Source organism: Eleginops maclovinus, chromosome 8 (assembly GCF_036324505.1).
Source record: "Eleginops maclovinus isolate JMC-PN-2008 ecotype Puerto Natales chromosome 8, JC_Emac_rtc_rv5, whole genome shotgun sequence".
NCBI classification, from domain to species: domain Eukaryota; kingdom Metazoa; phylum Chordata; class Actinopteri; order Perciformes; family Eleginopidae; genus Eleginops; species Eleginops maclovinus.
In genome coordinates, this window is record NC_086356.1 from 20737881 (window position 1) to 20753698 (window position 15818).

Consider the following 15818-nt stretch of genomic DNA (forward strand, 5'->3'; position numbering starts at 1 on the left):
CTCAAAAACACCGTGCATGTTCAGTAAAAGTTTAAATCAGCTAGTTTGTGCAACAGTAACCATGATTGGCTGAGACAAGTGTTTAAATCCACACTGTGATTGTGAGGTCACAGTCAAATGTAACTGCCCACAATTCAGGAAAACCAGAAGGCTTCAAATGACTTGCTTCTAAAGTTCTCTCGTGCACTGAACAACAACAGTTTTTCTAGTCAGCTGGTGGGGGCAAGAGTAACAACAAAAATACCTGCAGGGATAATTCATATGACTTAGAGCTGGGAGTAATTAAGTAAGGTTTCTTATTTTTCAAAACCATAAGCTCAAAACTGTACTTGCTGCTGTAGATCTTTGGCAGTGGTTTGGCTGATTTAGCACTGATATCAACATGCTTGCTACACAGCTAGCCCTACCAAGGGCCCAGGAAAATGATGGGTCTGTATTCTCATAGCTGTTTGTTTTAGAAATGTAAACTGACCTGGCATGGTAGTTGTGGTGCCAGGCGCTACTCATGGTGTCCATCCCGCCCTGGTCCAACTGCTGCTGACCATCCCCCAGCTTCGTGGAGTGCCACGAGTGAGGACGAGATGCTGGCTCACTCCGTCTGTGAGAGGAAATACAGAGAGAGAGTTTGCAGTCATTCCCTTCCAGTCCACATTCTGACATTAAACTCAAGTAAAGGGTATTATATAGCTAGTGAAGAAGGAAACCTAGCACATTTAGTCAGCCACCATACACAGCTCTGCCTCATCTTTCAGTTTCAGCATCAGCACATTACACAAGAGAATAGCATGGTTGGATGGCTGAAAAACAGAGACAACTTTTTTTACTACATGAAAGAGAACAACAGGTAAGAAGAAAGGTGCAAAAGAGTAATTTCGCAAGGAATAGTGACTTTTTGGGAAGTACACATTCATTTTCTTTTGTCGAAAAAGTCATCACACCCCCATATTTGTACATCTGTAGCGGTGCCAGTTGCCGGCAATGATCAATGTGTTTCAACAACGTGAGAAAACACTGGATTTACGGGCAAAAAGACACCAGCCAAGACAAAAAGAAGCACACGTGCTGGAGAACTCAGAACACTCGTTGAGTTTCTTTAAGAGGGTTAATCAGTTTCTCTGTGGAAAGACTAGATGATCAGCACCAAGCTGCATCTCATGCACAGTCATGTTTTCTATTTGTGATCTAGTTTGTGCACAGATCCACATTCACAGAATGTATTTTAAAAAAAGCTGGACCCAAAAAAAGATAATTTCAACGTTAAATACATGGTCCGCACGCACACGAGCACACATACTTGACACACTGTTTACTGTGAATACAAACTCAATATGTCCCGCATTTTGTCTTGATGAATTATGTGTAATGCATACAGTACACACATGTACAATTCACCCAGAAATAAATACATCATCCATGTCCTATTCTCCATTCTGGAAAAAAGATTCTCTCTCGTCTGAAAATGAGCTGATCAGATTTTGGCCAATATGTTTTTTGGGACGTGCAACCATAAGCCAATAACCAACCAAGGTAACACCTGCCTACTTTATCACCTGGATCACCTCCTAGAGCACCATTGTTTAAAAAAATAAACCCAATCTCTTCTCAGAGGGGCGTAGCCAGCAGCAGCTTATTGGCATTTAAAGCTACAGACTGAGAATCAGCACTTTTGGAACAGGGCAGAAACAGAGGGGATTATGGGATGCTACAATGATCTGTTTGGTGTTTCAGCCAATCAGAGACAGGTTCTGTATATTTCTGAGACCTGGAATATAATGTCAAAAAAAGAGTACAATAGGGGACCTTTAAGGTCGTGTGTCCACCAAGGCGTTTAAACGCCGGCGTTATTCTAAAAGTGCCCAGCGCGTTTTGGTTGCTATGATGCAGAATATTCGCGGTTCTGATTTCGATGTCAGGTTTATGGTGCACTTTTGCTCAGAATTTGCGGATATTATATATATCATTGCTTTACTCATTACTTTCTCAAATATTTCACATTGACAACTCTGACGTGTCTCAAAGGGCAAAATGACTGCTTTTCTCAGTGACTTTAATGTGAATCAGCTGTTAGAGGTGTTTAACGACAATGAATAGAAAGATACTAAATGGAATATTTTAATTTTCTGTAACACTAATGTAAACAATAATAAGAAGTGCAGAGTGAAATAAAAAGTGCAGGCTTGCTGGCACTGATATTTATTAAACAGATTTTTGTGTTTAGTTCAAATAATAATATTTATGACATGACCATCATTATTTGTATTTGTTGAATTGCATGGTAGTTACAGCACTCTTCCCTCTGATGTGAAGTGTTCTGTATTTATCCACGCAGATAAACAGGAACAGATTGTATCTGAGTAAGTAGGAGACAGAGACATGAAAGCCTGCATGTCTGGGAACCCAAGGAACCTGGGCAACAGCCGGACGTGACTGGAATACCTCCACACGTTATCATGGCTGTGACACGCGAGCAGATATTCAGCCTGGACCTCACTGACCCACAGACACAAGTAACCGATGTCCAAAACATCCTGTAGCTCTCAGGGCAGCGTGTTAATGTGATGTCTGAGTACTGAATGTCACATCATAATATAAAAGTAATGTCTGTGACGTTAATACCATATCAAAGTTAAAAATGAAGTTTGAAGTCGTAAACACTTAAATCTTTACAGTTATAGTAAACCCCCCACCCCCAGTTCAATTTAATTTACTTGCCTTCCTCTAAGTGACCATCCACCCACTCTGTGTGGCACACTCTGCTTCAGATCCTTCGGCTTTCTTATATAACGTGAAAAAACTACCAGAGGATTACGTAGCTATTTTAGATTGTGTTACATAAGTCCTGAATATTCAGTTTGCAAAATAGTAATGAAAAATGTAAGACTAAAGTCAGACTCCATTACTCCAGCAAACATTACAATGAGTTTGCTCAAAGCCGGCAGTTATTGACTGACTGACAGAAAGTTCCTCAAACTGTGTTCTTTCTTGCACTCTTACTAAAGCGTAATGCACCAGTCTATAGTTAACTTATTTCGGATTATTTTTTTATGTCAAATCTGTTTTCGCAAAACTTTTCTTGACCACATAAAAGGTAGTCCAGTCTTGTAATTGTTCTAAATGTCTTCTGTGTTTCTGACTCTAAACATGTGGCCTATGTTACCTGGAGGTGAACCGGAGGACTCTGGAGATGAGGCCGGTCGCGAGGCCGTTGACGTTGGCCTCTGACGGTGACCGACAAAGTGCCCCGTCAGAGCGGCCTAGCTCCGCTTTCTTCTGCTTTTTCCGGAGTTTCCTGCGGTAGAACGCCTCCAACAGCTCCATGGCTTCAATTCAGTCCCCTTTATTTTACACTCCTGCTTTCTTCTCAGCTGTACTCTTCTTGTCAAATAGTTTTGTCTTCTTTTAGAAAATCCCAGAAAGTTCCATTTCCAAACCCTTTGCTGTGTTTGGTGTTTCCTTATAGAAAGCTACAAAAAAATCTATTTTGTCAACTGATCTCAACCCAACAGCTACCTTACATGATCCCCTGTGGACAAGAGTACTTCCAAAAACGTCTTACTCAACTGCATAATCCAAAACACCACTTTGACTATTATTATTTGTTTGCATCTTTCCTTACCTTTTGCTGTACTTATCCTCTTTTTAACTTTCACCTAAAAGACCTTACTTTGATCTCCTACCTGCGTATTCTCTGCTTTTACTCAAACAACTGTGTTATTTGTTCAATTTGTCTCTAATACTGCCGTCCACTGTCAGTCCATCTTTTGAAAAATTTGCAACACAGACAAGAAAAACGCTATATTCCTGGCCTCTCTATCTTCAGCTATTCCTGACTTCCATCAAATGTCCATCGCAGAGACCTGCCACTGCCGATCCGTCTCTACTGTCCTCTGATCTGTCTCTTTGCTCCTCATCCAGTTTTGGGCTGCTGGGTCAAGTCGCATTGCATTGGTCCCTGAGCTCGTTAAGCAAACAGAGCAATTAAGCGTCATTAGGCTATATGATAAAAGCATGGCGTAAACATCCTCCGACTGGCTTGTTCGGGATGATAGCTGTTGATACAGAGTGTGAGCGAGAGGCATTCAGAGTCCAAAGAGAGAGAGAGGGAGGACGGTTACAAGATAATGAGAAAGAAGGAGTAGCAAGAAAGGGAGGGGAGATGGAGGGAGATAAGAGTTGTTAGAGAAAAGATACTGTGGAATGAAACAACTGAAAGACTTCTAGAGAAATCATGAGGAAATGGTTAGAGAGCTAAAGGAATGGGAGGATAAGAAAGACAGAAGGCAAGAGAAATGGAAATCCACAATATCTTCTTTCCTGTCTAACAGCCTAAACATTTAAATAAAACTGAGAATAACTTGAGGAAGTGCAAGTGCAAAAGAGAGTTGCTGAAAACAGAGGCCAGTTGAGCAAAAGTGCAGCCCCAGGGAGAGACCCGTCTCATGATGCAGCATGTGCTTCACAGCGAACAATGAACTGACTCTTATTGATTGTTAGATTATCACCGCAATTCTGACTGGAGACCAAACACAGGAACACACATGATGTCAGAGGATAGGAATCACTGATCAGTAGTGGGAAAATTACTTGACAAATGCAACACATGACTTTGTTATTGATTCCTTCATGATCATGATTCTCCCTTCAAACCAACTTCACCACTATCAGATGGATGTGACTACTGACTTTGATGATAACCGAACTTTCCTCTTGTGGCATGAGGTCAAAGTTTTAATACGTCCAATAAAACTAATGAAATTCCCATGATCCATAGTTGACTTGTATGTGCTAATTAGCTCATGCTAGTAAGTTGTAGCTAGCTCGCATGTAGCATGGTTATGGAATCTTCATTTTGTTTCAATGATAAAAATGAGCTGAAAAACAAACTAAGTAACCTTTGAAAACGGAATTGACTAAATGTTGTTGGTCCTTGTGGTGAGACAGTCCCTCCTTAAAGACCTCTGGTAACTTCTCAAGGATGTCTGGAAACCTATCCTTCCTTAAGGAGTATTTTCATCTCTTGTACCACCCACTGAAGGACAGCGTGCTGCCTTCACAGACACTAGGACCCTTCTTAAAGTTATTTGGGGAGTTCTCAAGGCCCCTGGAACCAACTCAAGAACCCCATGCTTCCTCAGGTGCATTTTCTTGTAATGTCTTTGGACTTCTGTAACAACATCTTTTAGGGAACCCGGCATCTCTCCTGGGAAGACTAGAGCCTCTTCAAATCCCTGGTTAGTGGACCACAGTACCCCCTTATGAGAACCATGTAACCAGTCATACTCATGTTTGACTGTTCCAAAATAATATAAATGAATCTGTTATTATGATCCTGGTTTATTCCTGAAACGCAGCTCGGTGATCATCCTGTCATCAGACAGAGAAGAAGACGTGTTCAGTTTACTGGAAATTTAGCTCCATCTAGTTCTTCAACATGCACCATGTTTCATGGAACTTCAAAAAGCACATTCCTGAATGTGTCATGGGAAATTAGATTACCCAGAGACATGATCTCACCTGGACAGAAGCCACACCTGTGTTCTGTTCAGGTTCATTCCCATTTGTATCTGGATCAACACACTGAAGAACTGCAGGGAACACAGAACCTGAGCCATGTAGACAACACACTGAGACTGAAATTGTTACTGCCCTGTGTGAGTGTGTGTGTGTGAGTGTGTGTGTGTGTGTGTGTGTGTGTGTGTGTGTGTGTGTGTGTGTGTGTGTGTGTGTGTGTGTGAGTGTGCATGCAGGGTGTGTCTTATCTGTTGCCGTGGGAAACTGTTCCTCCAGAATAATAATCTCTTTGATCAGTACTGAACCAAAATTTGAGAGAGGTAGGTGGGCTTCAGCGGATACTGGGGGCACTCGACATGTTTGTGAAACTATGCTGAAAGCTTTTCTGTGTATTTGTAAAATATACTATATGACAACGTTGTGTCAAAGTTGTGAGTATATTAGTATGTGAGGCCAATTGATAGCTTCTAGTCAACAATTAAATCCCTGCTACACTTGGCACTGAACCTGCCGGAAACCAAACAACAGCAGATCATTATTGATCCTTCATACCATGTTAGCAGGGATACTGTAGGCCAGGTACAGCATGCGCGTAGGGGTTAGATAGCAGCACCTAGACCAGGGGTGGGCAACCCGCGGCTCTAGAGCCAGATACTGCTCTTCAGTCCCAATGACGTGTCTTCCTGCACCTTTGACAAAAATAGCATTGACATAAATAAGAGCTATTTTTCCAGCTAAGAGATGCGTCACATCCTTCTACTTCTATGGGGAGGCTAATCCTACATTTTAGACAGCTGGCCTTAGAAAACTAACCTTGGATAAATCCAGAAAAAGAAAGCTGGCTTACCTTTATCCTTGATCCTGTATGTTGTGATAAATTAGCCAACCACAAAACATTTCCAGAACAACACACAGCATCTGCTGCTTGTATGAAAACAGGTGAAACAGCAATAGATTTCAACAGGTTTCTGCCTTGTCAATATATACGTTTAAAGATGCAACAAACTAATTTTAGCATAAAGTATTACTGTATATAAAACTTTAGAATCTGTGTTGCCATGTATGTTCTGTGGCTCCAGACATATTGAACTTGGTGGCAAAGGGGCAAAATGGCTCTTTTGATAGTAAAGTTTGCTGGACCCTGACATAGACAAGCAAGATGATGCCTTGCTGAGGAAGGACACATCAGGCGACAGGAAAGCAGCAGGTCGTCTAGGGGATTCAGAAAGACTGATAGATGTGCAGGAGCGTTCTGTACGGCATGCTGCCGGAGGATGTGAGGGCAGTGTCGGACAGCTAACTAACAGAGCCCAGCTGTGCGTGTGTGAGGGAGTTTGTTTGTTCTGCGCATGCATGTGTTTAGTGCAATTACACGATGAGGTCGTTTTAGAAAAATGTGGTGATTCAACTAAAGAAACATGTGAGGAGAGAGGAAAAGAAGGGAGGGGAGGAGAAGGAAGAAAATAGAGGGATGAGAAGGATAAGAGAGGAAAAGGGAAAAGACTTGATAGGAATGGAAATATGGAGAAATGAGGGGATGAAACCCGGGAAGAGAGGAGAATAAAGAGCAGGGTCAGACAGAAAAGGAGACAAGAAAAAAGGACAAAGGGAAGAAAAGGAAAGGAAAGAAGGACTCAGATATACACAGTCTCCTCTCAATTAACACCCAGCCTCATGGGGCTCTGAGAGCCCACTTCCTGTTTTTGGACCAATAAGAAACAAGCAATACCCCACTCAACCCCCTCCTCTCTCTTTTTGTATCAGATCACCAGCCAGAGCCCAGGGGATTGTGGAAGAAAGAAGTCAGAGCTTCAGTAGCAAACAATTAACGACTCTGTTGTTACAATCACCTGACTAACATGTTGCTGCTCAAAGACTCGTCAGCAGGACACTTAGCTGAGGAACACCGTTAAACCTGAAACACTTAAATAGAACTGCTCAGTCATCCTTCCAAAATTAAAGGTATTGTAAGTATCGTGGAGTTTTTGCAGAACACAACTTTACCATTTATTAGTATCTTCACAGTCTCAAATATTCAAAGTATGTGAACTGCTTTGAGGAATGACAAAATCTCCTACTGTGGGTTCTAGAAAGAAAAACAAGAAAGGGAGAAACTAAATAGTCACACTAGCACCCTCCAGAGGCTGTGGTGTTCATCACACACACACACGCACACACACACAGTACTTCAGACGAGCCCTCCATATTAGGATAACCTGGCTGTAGCAGTGTCAGTGTTTATAGACTGATTTACACAACACTGTGAGAGAGTGAGAGAGTGAGAGAGAGAGAGAGAGAGAGACAGAGAGATGACAGAAGTGTGTTGGTCTTGTTAATGTTTTAATTATTTCACAGCTTGAGGTCAGATATTAAGGGAAGGGACCACTTTGAGTGACAGGTGGGTGAAATCTCATGTGTCTAGCTGCTTGCTGTCTGCCCCTCTCATTTCACAGATGAAACCTATATCAGATTAGCTGGAGTTGTAGAAGCTGGCATCACTGCCAAGATGGAGACAGCAGGAGGCGTCACTCTAAGCTTTACAATGGTTTTTCACAATGGACGCCATGGAGACTATGTCCTTATTTACTATTTTGTACCCCCTACCCCATATCTAAATTCAAACAAATAGAAAACTAAAATGTACAATTTTTTACAGTTCCAATTCTGACTATGTTGGTGCACTGGAGGACACGTTGACAAGGAAACAGGTTTTCTCCTCCCTCTCTTCTGGAGAAACGTTCAAGTCGACAGAAGCACTGTCAGAAGAATATGTAGCAGTGACTTCCGTAGCACATTCGCGAACATCGTGGGTAGTGTAGGAATTGTTCGTTTATTCGAAGCATAGGAGTCGATTTAAAAGAAAGAAAGCAGACCTCCCTTAAAAGTTATAAAAGGAGTGTTTAATAATGGATGCAGTAGTAGGTTTTACAAAGGTTTCACAGCTGTGGCCCAGTAGCTCAAAACACACTTGAACAGGCCCAAAACATGAATAGAATTCACGAGGTGTTCACTGTCCGAGGGTCCGAGGAAAAAGAGGTCGATTCCTTTGTTGCATTGCTCTTTGTCCAGTGGTCGCCTCTTCCTATTGGTCGCTTCAAGTCGTATCAGTACTTCCGGTCAGTTCAGTGTATACGTGGCATAGGGTCATCTCCCTCCTTACGGTATTACAGCGTCAATAAGGAGAATTAATCATTGTGTGTTTTATGTATAACTCCACAAGTGATTCCCCTATTCCCTCTTTATTTACATTCTGTCCGCTAAGGAAAACAACACTCAAACCCGCAGCTTTCTTCCATCCGGCCTCAAGCGTCATCAATGTTGTATACATCCGGTTACAAATTGACCATTTCAAAATAAGATTGCATTTCAAAATAAGTCAGTGTTGTGGTTACTCGGAATATTGATTATTATTTCCTACAGTATTAACTGTACTTTAATGCGTAAACGTGTAAACCGTCCTGTTAGCAAGGTTGGAAGAAGTGCTACACTGTCCATGTCCACTGTCTGCACAAAATATTGGCTTATTTGCAGCGCTTCTGAAAATCAATAACAGATCACTCTGAAGTTTCAAGTTTCTGTCTACAGGCCGTCGTCTGAAGATATGCACCTGAAAGGAGTGTAACAGACGCACCATTTTCACACCCCTAAACACTGTTCTGGTGTGATATTTAAATAATGACATTTTGTATGTCATACACATAATAAATTATGGTGTCAATATCTGATGCCTTCTTGTCCCAGTCTTGATTATATTCAGGTCAATATTGGGATGGAACATAACTTTTTGGTTATTTATTACCCTACAGTAAATGAATCTTGGACAGCCACAAAATCACAAACTAAAGCAAACTAACAAACAGCTGATCCGAGCAGCTAATACACACAGGAGGTGGTACAGCAACTTGAGCAGATCGCTCACACGGTTTGTTTTCCTATAAACTCTGGGTCCCACCACACACCAGGACGAAGATGAATCCTCTGCCTGTGGCCACACAAAGTAGCACCGACAGGACATGCTAACCCCAGAGGTGATGACCTCTTCAGCTGACCGCAGTAAACCTGTCCCTTATCTCACATCACTTCCTGTTTTAACCTGTACAATAAGCTTAGAAAAATAAGGAGATTTATCTATGACGGAAGGAACTGTTATCAGCTTCCACACAGGAAGTCACATACAGCAGCACCGAGGCGACAGCTACTACTCCGAGGGCTCTCTTTGATTTGTGTCTCTTTTCAAATGTTTAAAACATTTTTTATCATTGGCATGTATTATTTGTATTTACATTAGGTTTCAGTTCAAACATTACAAGACGAGACATTTTAAAGATGAGAACTACGGTGATCGCCGGGTGCAAACACGATACAGCAGCCCAAAAATATTTCCATTCAGAGGAACAAGCTGCAGATAAAAAACACAGATGAGCCAAAACACATGCAAAAGAAGAAATATATTCACCAGCTTGACATGACATGCGCAGCGTTTAATAAAAGCACTGCATAAACCAAACACTGACATTCAGGGATTATAAATTGGCAGGCTATAAGTCACTGGAAATTTACCTAAAATGTTTTCTGGTCTTATTTTAACAATGTGATCAGATGAATCCTTCTGATATTTCTGCAGATCTGCTGTAAGCTAGCTAGCTAACACAGCTAACCTAGTTACTTCAGATATACTGACACTTACAGTTTTGAGACCTCTTCCAACAGAGACAGTTGTCCAGCTTTATAATCGCCACCAAGTGCACCTGTCCCAGCTGTGTGCGTCACTTTTTAGTGCCCCCAGGTTTCCCTTGTATTTTGAGTAATTGCAGAGTTTCGTTTAGGCACCGATTTGAGTAAACGCTGCGCATGTTTTGTCAAACTGGTAAAGATGTTTCTTCATTTGCATGTGTTTTGGCACATGTGTGTCTCCTAAAGGAACTGTTTTTGGCAGTTGTAATGCGTTTGAACCTTTCGGACCCCGGAGAACTGATCAATGTGTGTGCTGAGCACCATCTTGAGTAGCCAATACTAGCTACGATTGATGGAGTGTAACTTAGAAGTCAAACGGAGCTGGACTGAGCGTCTACCATCAGCTTAAACTTTGATTAGCAGCCACGAGCGCTGGCTCCAAGGGTCTCGGCCATCTCCTACCTCTTCTTGATGCGCAGTTGAACTCCTCCTGTTGAGCATGGTCTACTGTGGTGGGATGATGGTGGTGTTTGTGGTGGTGACGGTGATGTAGGAGGAAGAGCAGGCAGGGAGGGATTTGAAGTACCAAACTCCTTGATGTTTCTGGGATCAAACTCCCTGAGGAGAGAGGCACAACATGGTTACGTTCCCTCCTCATCCTGCATGTAGTTTCATATTGTATACACTGGTTTCCATTTTAATGATGGTAGAAGTTTGCTTCCATATGTTTAGAATGTACATTTCCAAAATAAAAGCTGAATGGCTCAACATTGAAGAGAGTTGGAAAACATGTTTCTGTCTCAGAGCAGTTTGGCTAATCTACAACCATCACACACACTGCGAAAGTAAAGCAGGCCTGCTGCGTTCAGGTCCGACCGGTTCAAACAGGACTGTCTGCATGGCTCTTTTCTCATTCACTTCTCATCACATTCAGAATTTGGTCATTTTTAAGACAGTGAGTCACAGAGCTGCAGTCCAAAGATGTTTGATGGTATCACAAACTGTGATAGAGAGTAGAGGTCACATGATCCTGGAAGTAGAAACACTTCTTTGAGCCCTCTCATTGGTAGAAAAACAGGGAAGTCAATGACTTTCTGTTCAAGTATTTGAACCAATGAATCACCTACAACACACACACACACACACACACACACACACACACACACACACACACACACACACACACACACACACACACACACACACACACACACACACACACACACACACACACACACACACACACACACAGACACACGCGGAATAAAAAGGTTTACTTAGTGTAATGACTAATTATTTGTACGTTAACCTAAGAACATATTAGTTAGCCACATGGGGGCAGCTGAAACACGTTGTAGATACAGACATATGACCATCAATAGATTTGTTGAACTTTTTAGCAAACAGTAGTTTATTTACACATCTAGGAGTGACAGAACAACATCATCATTCATTTGGAGTCGTATTTAGCTATCAGTGAACGTGAACCAAATCGTTGTTTTCTAGCGTGTTAGGCTAGCTAAGCACAGAGAACACATTCAGACGCATGCCTTGGTGTGTTTGTGGAATAGGTGTATAGATATCAACATTGGAAACAAGATGGTGGAAACTAGCCTGCTGGCTTGCACCAAACAAAAAGGTAAAGCCCAATCAGAGATTCCTATTTACTTCTCATAATAGAAATAGCAATTTTAAAACATATGAAAAGGAATTGGTGAAAAGATAAAAACTGAATAAACTCACAATGGAAGAATAAATTACATTTATGGAATGGAAAAAATAACCATGAGAATCAGAAACCAATTTCATATATTTGATGAAAGATGGGTGAGTGATGGAACACAAATAATTTATAATGTGACAATCAATTTATGTATATGAGTATTACGTAATGGTGTTTTCATTATGTGGTACCTATACCTAGTTATTATCAATTTGTTTTTGATTGTTTTATTTTGTTTTCCTTTTTCTGATTTGTGGATTGTGATTTTGTTATTTTATGTATTTAAGTGTTTATTTTTTCATGTCAAGTTGTACAGTGACGAAGCTCTGTCAGAACTATACAGCTCAGACTCTCGCTACGGCGCCACGGTAGGTGATGAGAGAAACAAAACACTACTGGATCGCTCGTCATATATATATTTTAATAATCCATCTTCAATTGAAGTCAGAGCTCTTCCTCCCCCCACCCGTCAGAGCCATTTTTTCCCTTTACAATCCCTTTCAACAGAGAGAAGAATACAGACAATACACAACTGACAATCACACAGTCACACACCCAAACTTATATTATTCGCCGGGGACATTCCACTGATGAGTATTCCGAACAAAGTTGTGTACAACAAACACACACGCACACACACACACCCATTAAAGTGAAACCTGTCGAGCTGGTAAGAGGAATGTGTGGCAGCCACAACACCCTGAAAACCCCTGAACACACACACACACACACACACACACACACACACACACACACACACACACACACACACACACACACACACACACACACACACACACAAACACACACACACACACACACACACACACACACACACACACACACACACACACACACACACACACACACAGTTTTCAGGATATTACAGTTAAAAGCAGCGTTCAGGCAGTGGAAGGCAGAAGTGGTATGACCTTAAGTTGAACCTTGAACTTCATGCTTCTGGGCCAAACGTTGTTCACAGTGAAAATAGCATAGGCAGCATTTTCTCTGATGTCATAAAGATTTCACCAAGAAATAACTGATAGTGGTCACTACAGTATCCTGCAGTACAAAGCCCTTCCCTTGTTTACGCATTAGTTTGATGGTGTGGTTGGACCCAGCAGTGAATGCAAATGCAACATCCCAGACCCTGATACTCAGACGACAGCCTTAGTTAGTGCAACACTGCTTTATCAAAACCAGGAACCAGAAGCTGAGCAGCTCAGGAATATTCTGCGAATCGTCCTATAACAACAGACCATCGCAGGTAAGCAACGTGCTAACATGTGACATCTAAAGAGGAATACTATCGTTAACATTTCAAGAAGGCTTTTGATTTAATGTTGAGGAGGAATTATGAATAATCATCTGTCTACTAAATACAATTCATGCAATTACTGCTACTGTTGTTCTTAAAATACTTCAGCTGTTGTAACCTTGTTGGCTGTAAATTAATTGATTTTTGTAACAATACCTGCAGTTTCTTCACTAAAAACACTGGGCAGATTATTTCCATTATATGAGGAAAATTAGCTTCTATAACAAATGTCATGTGATCAAGTGATGATTCTGGCAGTGATAATGAGCAGCTGGCTGAAAAATAAAAGCTAGCAGTGGTGACATGGAGCTGAGGAAGCTGAGGGTGAATCAGAAACTGAACTCCTTTATTATTCAGCGGGTAAATGTACAACGTTACAGCAAAATTGACAGGAGATAGAAGGCGAGCAATAATAAAGTAGCTAATAATACAAAGTATTTATTCATCTTTATTTTTCTAAAAACATTTCACTTTAGTATTGGATTGTTAAAATAATATGTCTTAAACTTTAAATTCAAAAGTACTGAAGAGGATTAGGGCCAGTTTTGGTGACATCCCAGACATACAAGAACAACATTTTTTATAAAACTCCTTGAAAATGTCGTCCTAAGTCATATGTTAAAGGGCTAAAGTCCTAGTGGTAGAACTTCAGCTGTGTTAATAATAACTGTGTGATCCTCAGTCTGGTGCGGACCCCCCAGCAGTCAGACCTTAGAAGAAGTTATTAGGATCACTATCATGCACACAGTGACTACCTGAAAGACGACGACTGACTGTCCCACAATGCTGTCAACACACAGACACGCACATAGAGCAGTTGCCCGGGAAACGGTTTTGAGGTGGTCCTTCCCTGTAATGACTTCTTCCTCTTCCTTTTTCAGAGAGAAACTCAAACATTCATTAAGCTCTATTACGTCAAGCAACAACAAAAGAGCACAGAGACAGAGAGACACTGGCGCTGAATGGAAGAGGACAAAGAGAGAGAGAGAGACAGACGTAGAGAGAGCGAGAGACAGACAGACGGAGGGGCACACCGGCAGACAGCCTCACACTGTAGCGGAGAATATGAGACAGTGTTGAAACGTGTCTGCGTGTCTCTATTTAAATATCTAAATAATTAATAAGAATAATCTAAATATTTTTTTCAATTATTAGAATTTAAAAAACGATACACGACAACAACAGCATAAAGTCCAGAAAATGTAATCATTACTGCTACCATGAAGTTACTGGTTCTCTCTAAACACATCTTAGATCAACATCAGAGTGAAATGTAAGGAGGTCAGAGGTCAAAGAACACACATACACACACACACACACACACACACACACACACACACACACACACACTCCTCACAGCATGTTCACATCAGTGTTCGCTCTTCATCACAAAATAAATTCCAAACCCTGATCAATAAAAAGAACATTCAATCTTATCTAATCCCTCACCTCCCAGCAGTCCGACTCACTGTTCTCAATCACATTTGAAAAGTCCACGTCCTGTAAGCGATTTAGCGTCTCTCTCTAAGCTTTTACACATGGACAGTATAATGCAGGAATAAACACAACAGCAATTAAAGATTAATCAGATATAACATGTCAGAGATATAAGGGATACAAATTAGCCCTTTGCAGAATATTAACCATTTAAACTAGCTTAAGAAGTCTTTACAGGAAGATGGGAGACAGCTGGGCTCCCCTGACAACAGTTTGCACTGATCCTGAACCTGTGATCTGATCCAGAGAGCTCAACCACACACTGGTCCACGGTCCCCTTTAGTTCTGATGAAGAGAAATATGAATGCCCTTGACCCTGTTTCAACATGATAATGCTCCTGTGCAACAAGCACACAGGACTGACCCTGCCCTCCTCAAACAGCTCTGGAAGGAACTGGAACACTGACTGAGCCAGACATCATCCCTCAGCATCAGTCGGCCCTCACTGGACAACTTCAGCCCTGCCCTCCCTCAGTCAGTGATCAGAACTAAGCTGTTCCAGCTGAGAGTCAACAACTGGAACAAGTTCTGCAGCAGTGTCTCTGTTCACCGGCAGGCAGATTAAATCAACCTATTGAAACATCGCAAAAATCGGAGTCATTTAAAAAAAGGCACATTTTCATTAACCGATTTGAAGCGAATAAACTGGGCGACCACAAACACTTCAGCACCGGGCTGTTTCCTGGTTGTTACCACCGTGAACCTTTGAACTTCAGTATGGACATTCTTGTTGAAAACTGGGCACAGTGTAATGCCAAGTTTAGCCTCTTGGTGAATCAAATTTGTGGGAATTGAACTGCCACAAGTCCAATATCACAAATACACAATTGTCTCAGGGGGCGTCACAGTTAGACCCCCTCAGTGTACAAGGAAAACCTCCCAAGAAACATTTGAGAGTCCTAGTCTCTAGACAGGAGATAACCCGTGTTTTTAAAATAACAAGGGAAAACTATCACAGATGACTAACGTGTTCATGCTGTGTATATTCATGTCATTATGAGTAAAAGTATCATGCTTTTCATGGCAGAGAGGTTTGTAGTAAATTGGGTGGAGGTTAATCCCTGGGGTTTTAGACAAATCTTTGCAGAACACATG

General features: G+C 41.5%; 1 protein-coding gene across 7 annotated transcripts in view; it reads right to left on the minus strand.

The window, feature by feature from the left end:
• Positions 1 to 15818, minus strand: part of shroom3 (shroom family member 3) — a 51889-nt gene that overhangs the window by 24142 nt on the left and 11929 nt on the right. For 4 of the 7 annotated variants that reach the window (XM_063889241.1, XM_063889242.1, XM_063889240.1 and 1 more), the window contains 2 exons: positions 10648 to 10803; positions 473 to 598 (listed from right to left, as the gene is read on the minus strand). In XM_063889241.1, coding sequence (XP_063745311.1) covers positions 473 to 598; positions 10648 to 10803 — 282 coding nt within the window. Of the gene's footprint in view, positions 1 to 472; positions 599 to 3157; positions 3954 to 10647; positions 10804 to 15818 lie in introns of those variants that run through there. The other 3 variants (XM_063889247.1, XM_063889245.1, XM_063889243.1) reach the window with 3 other exon arrangements.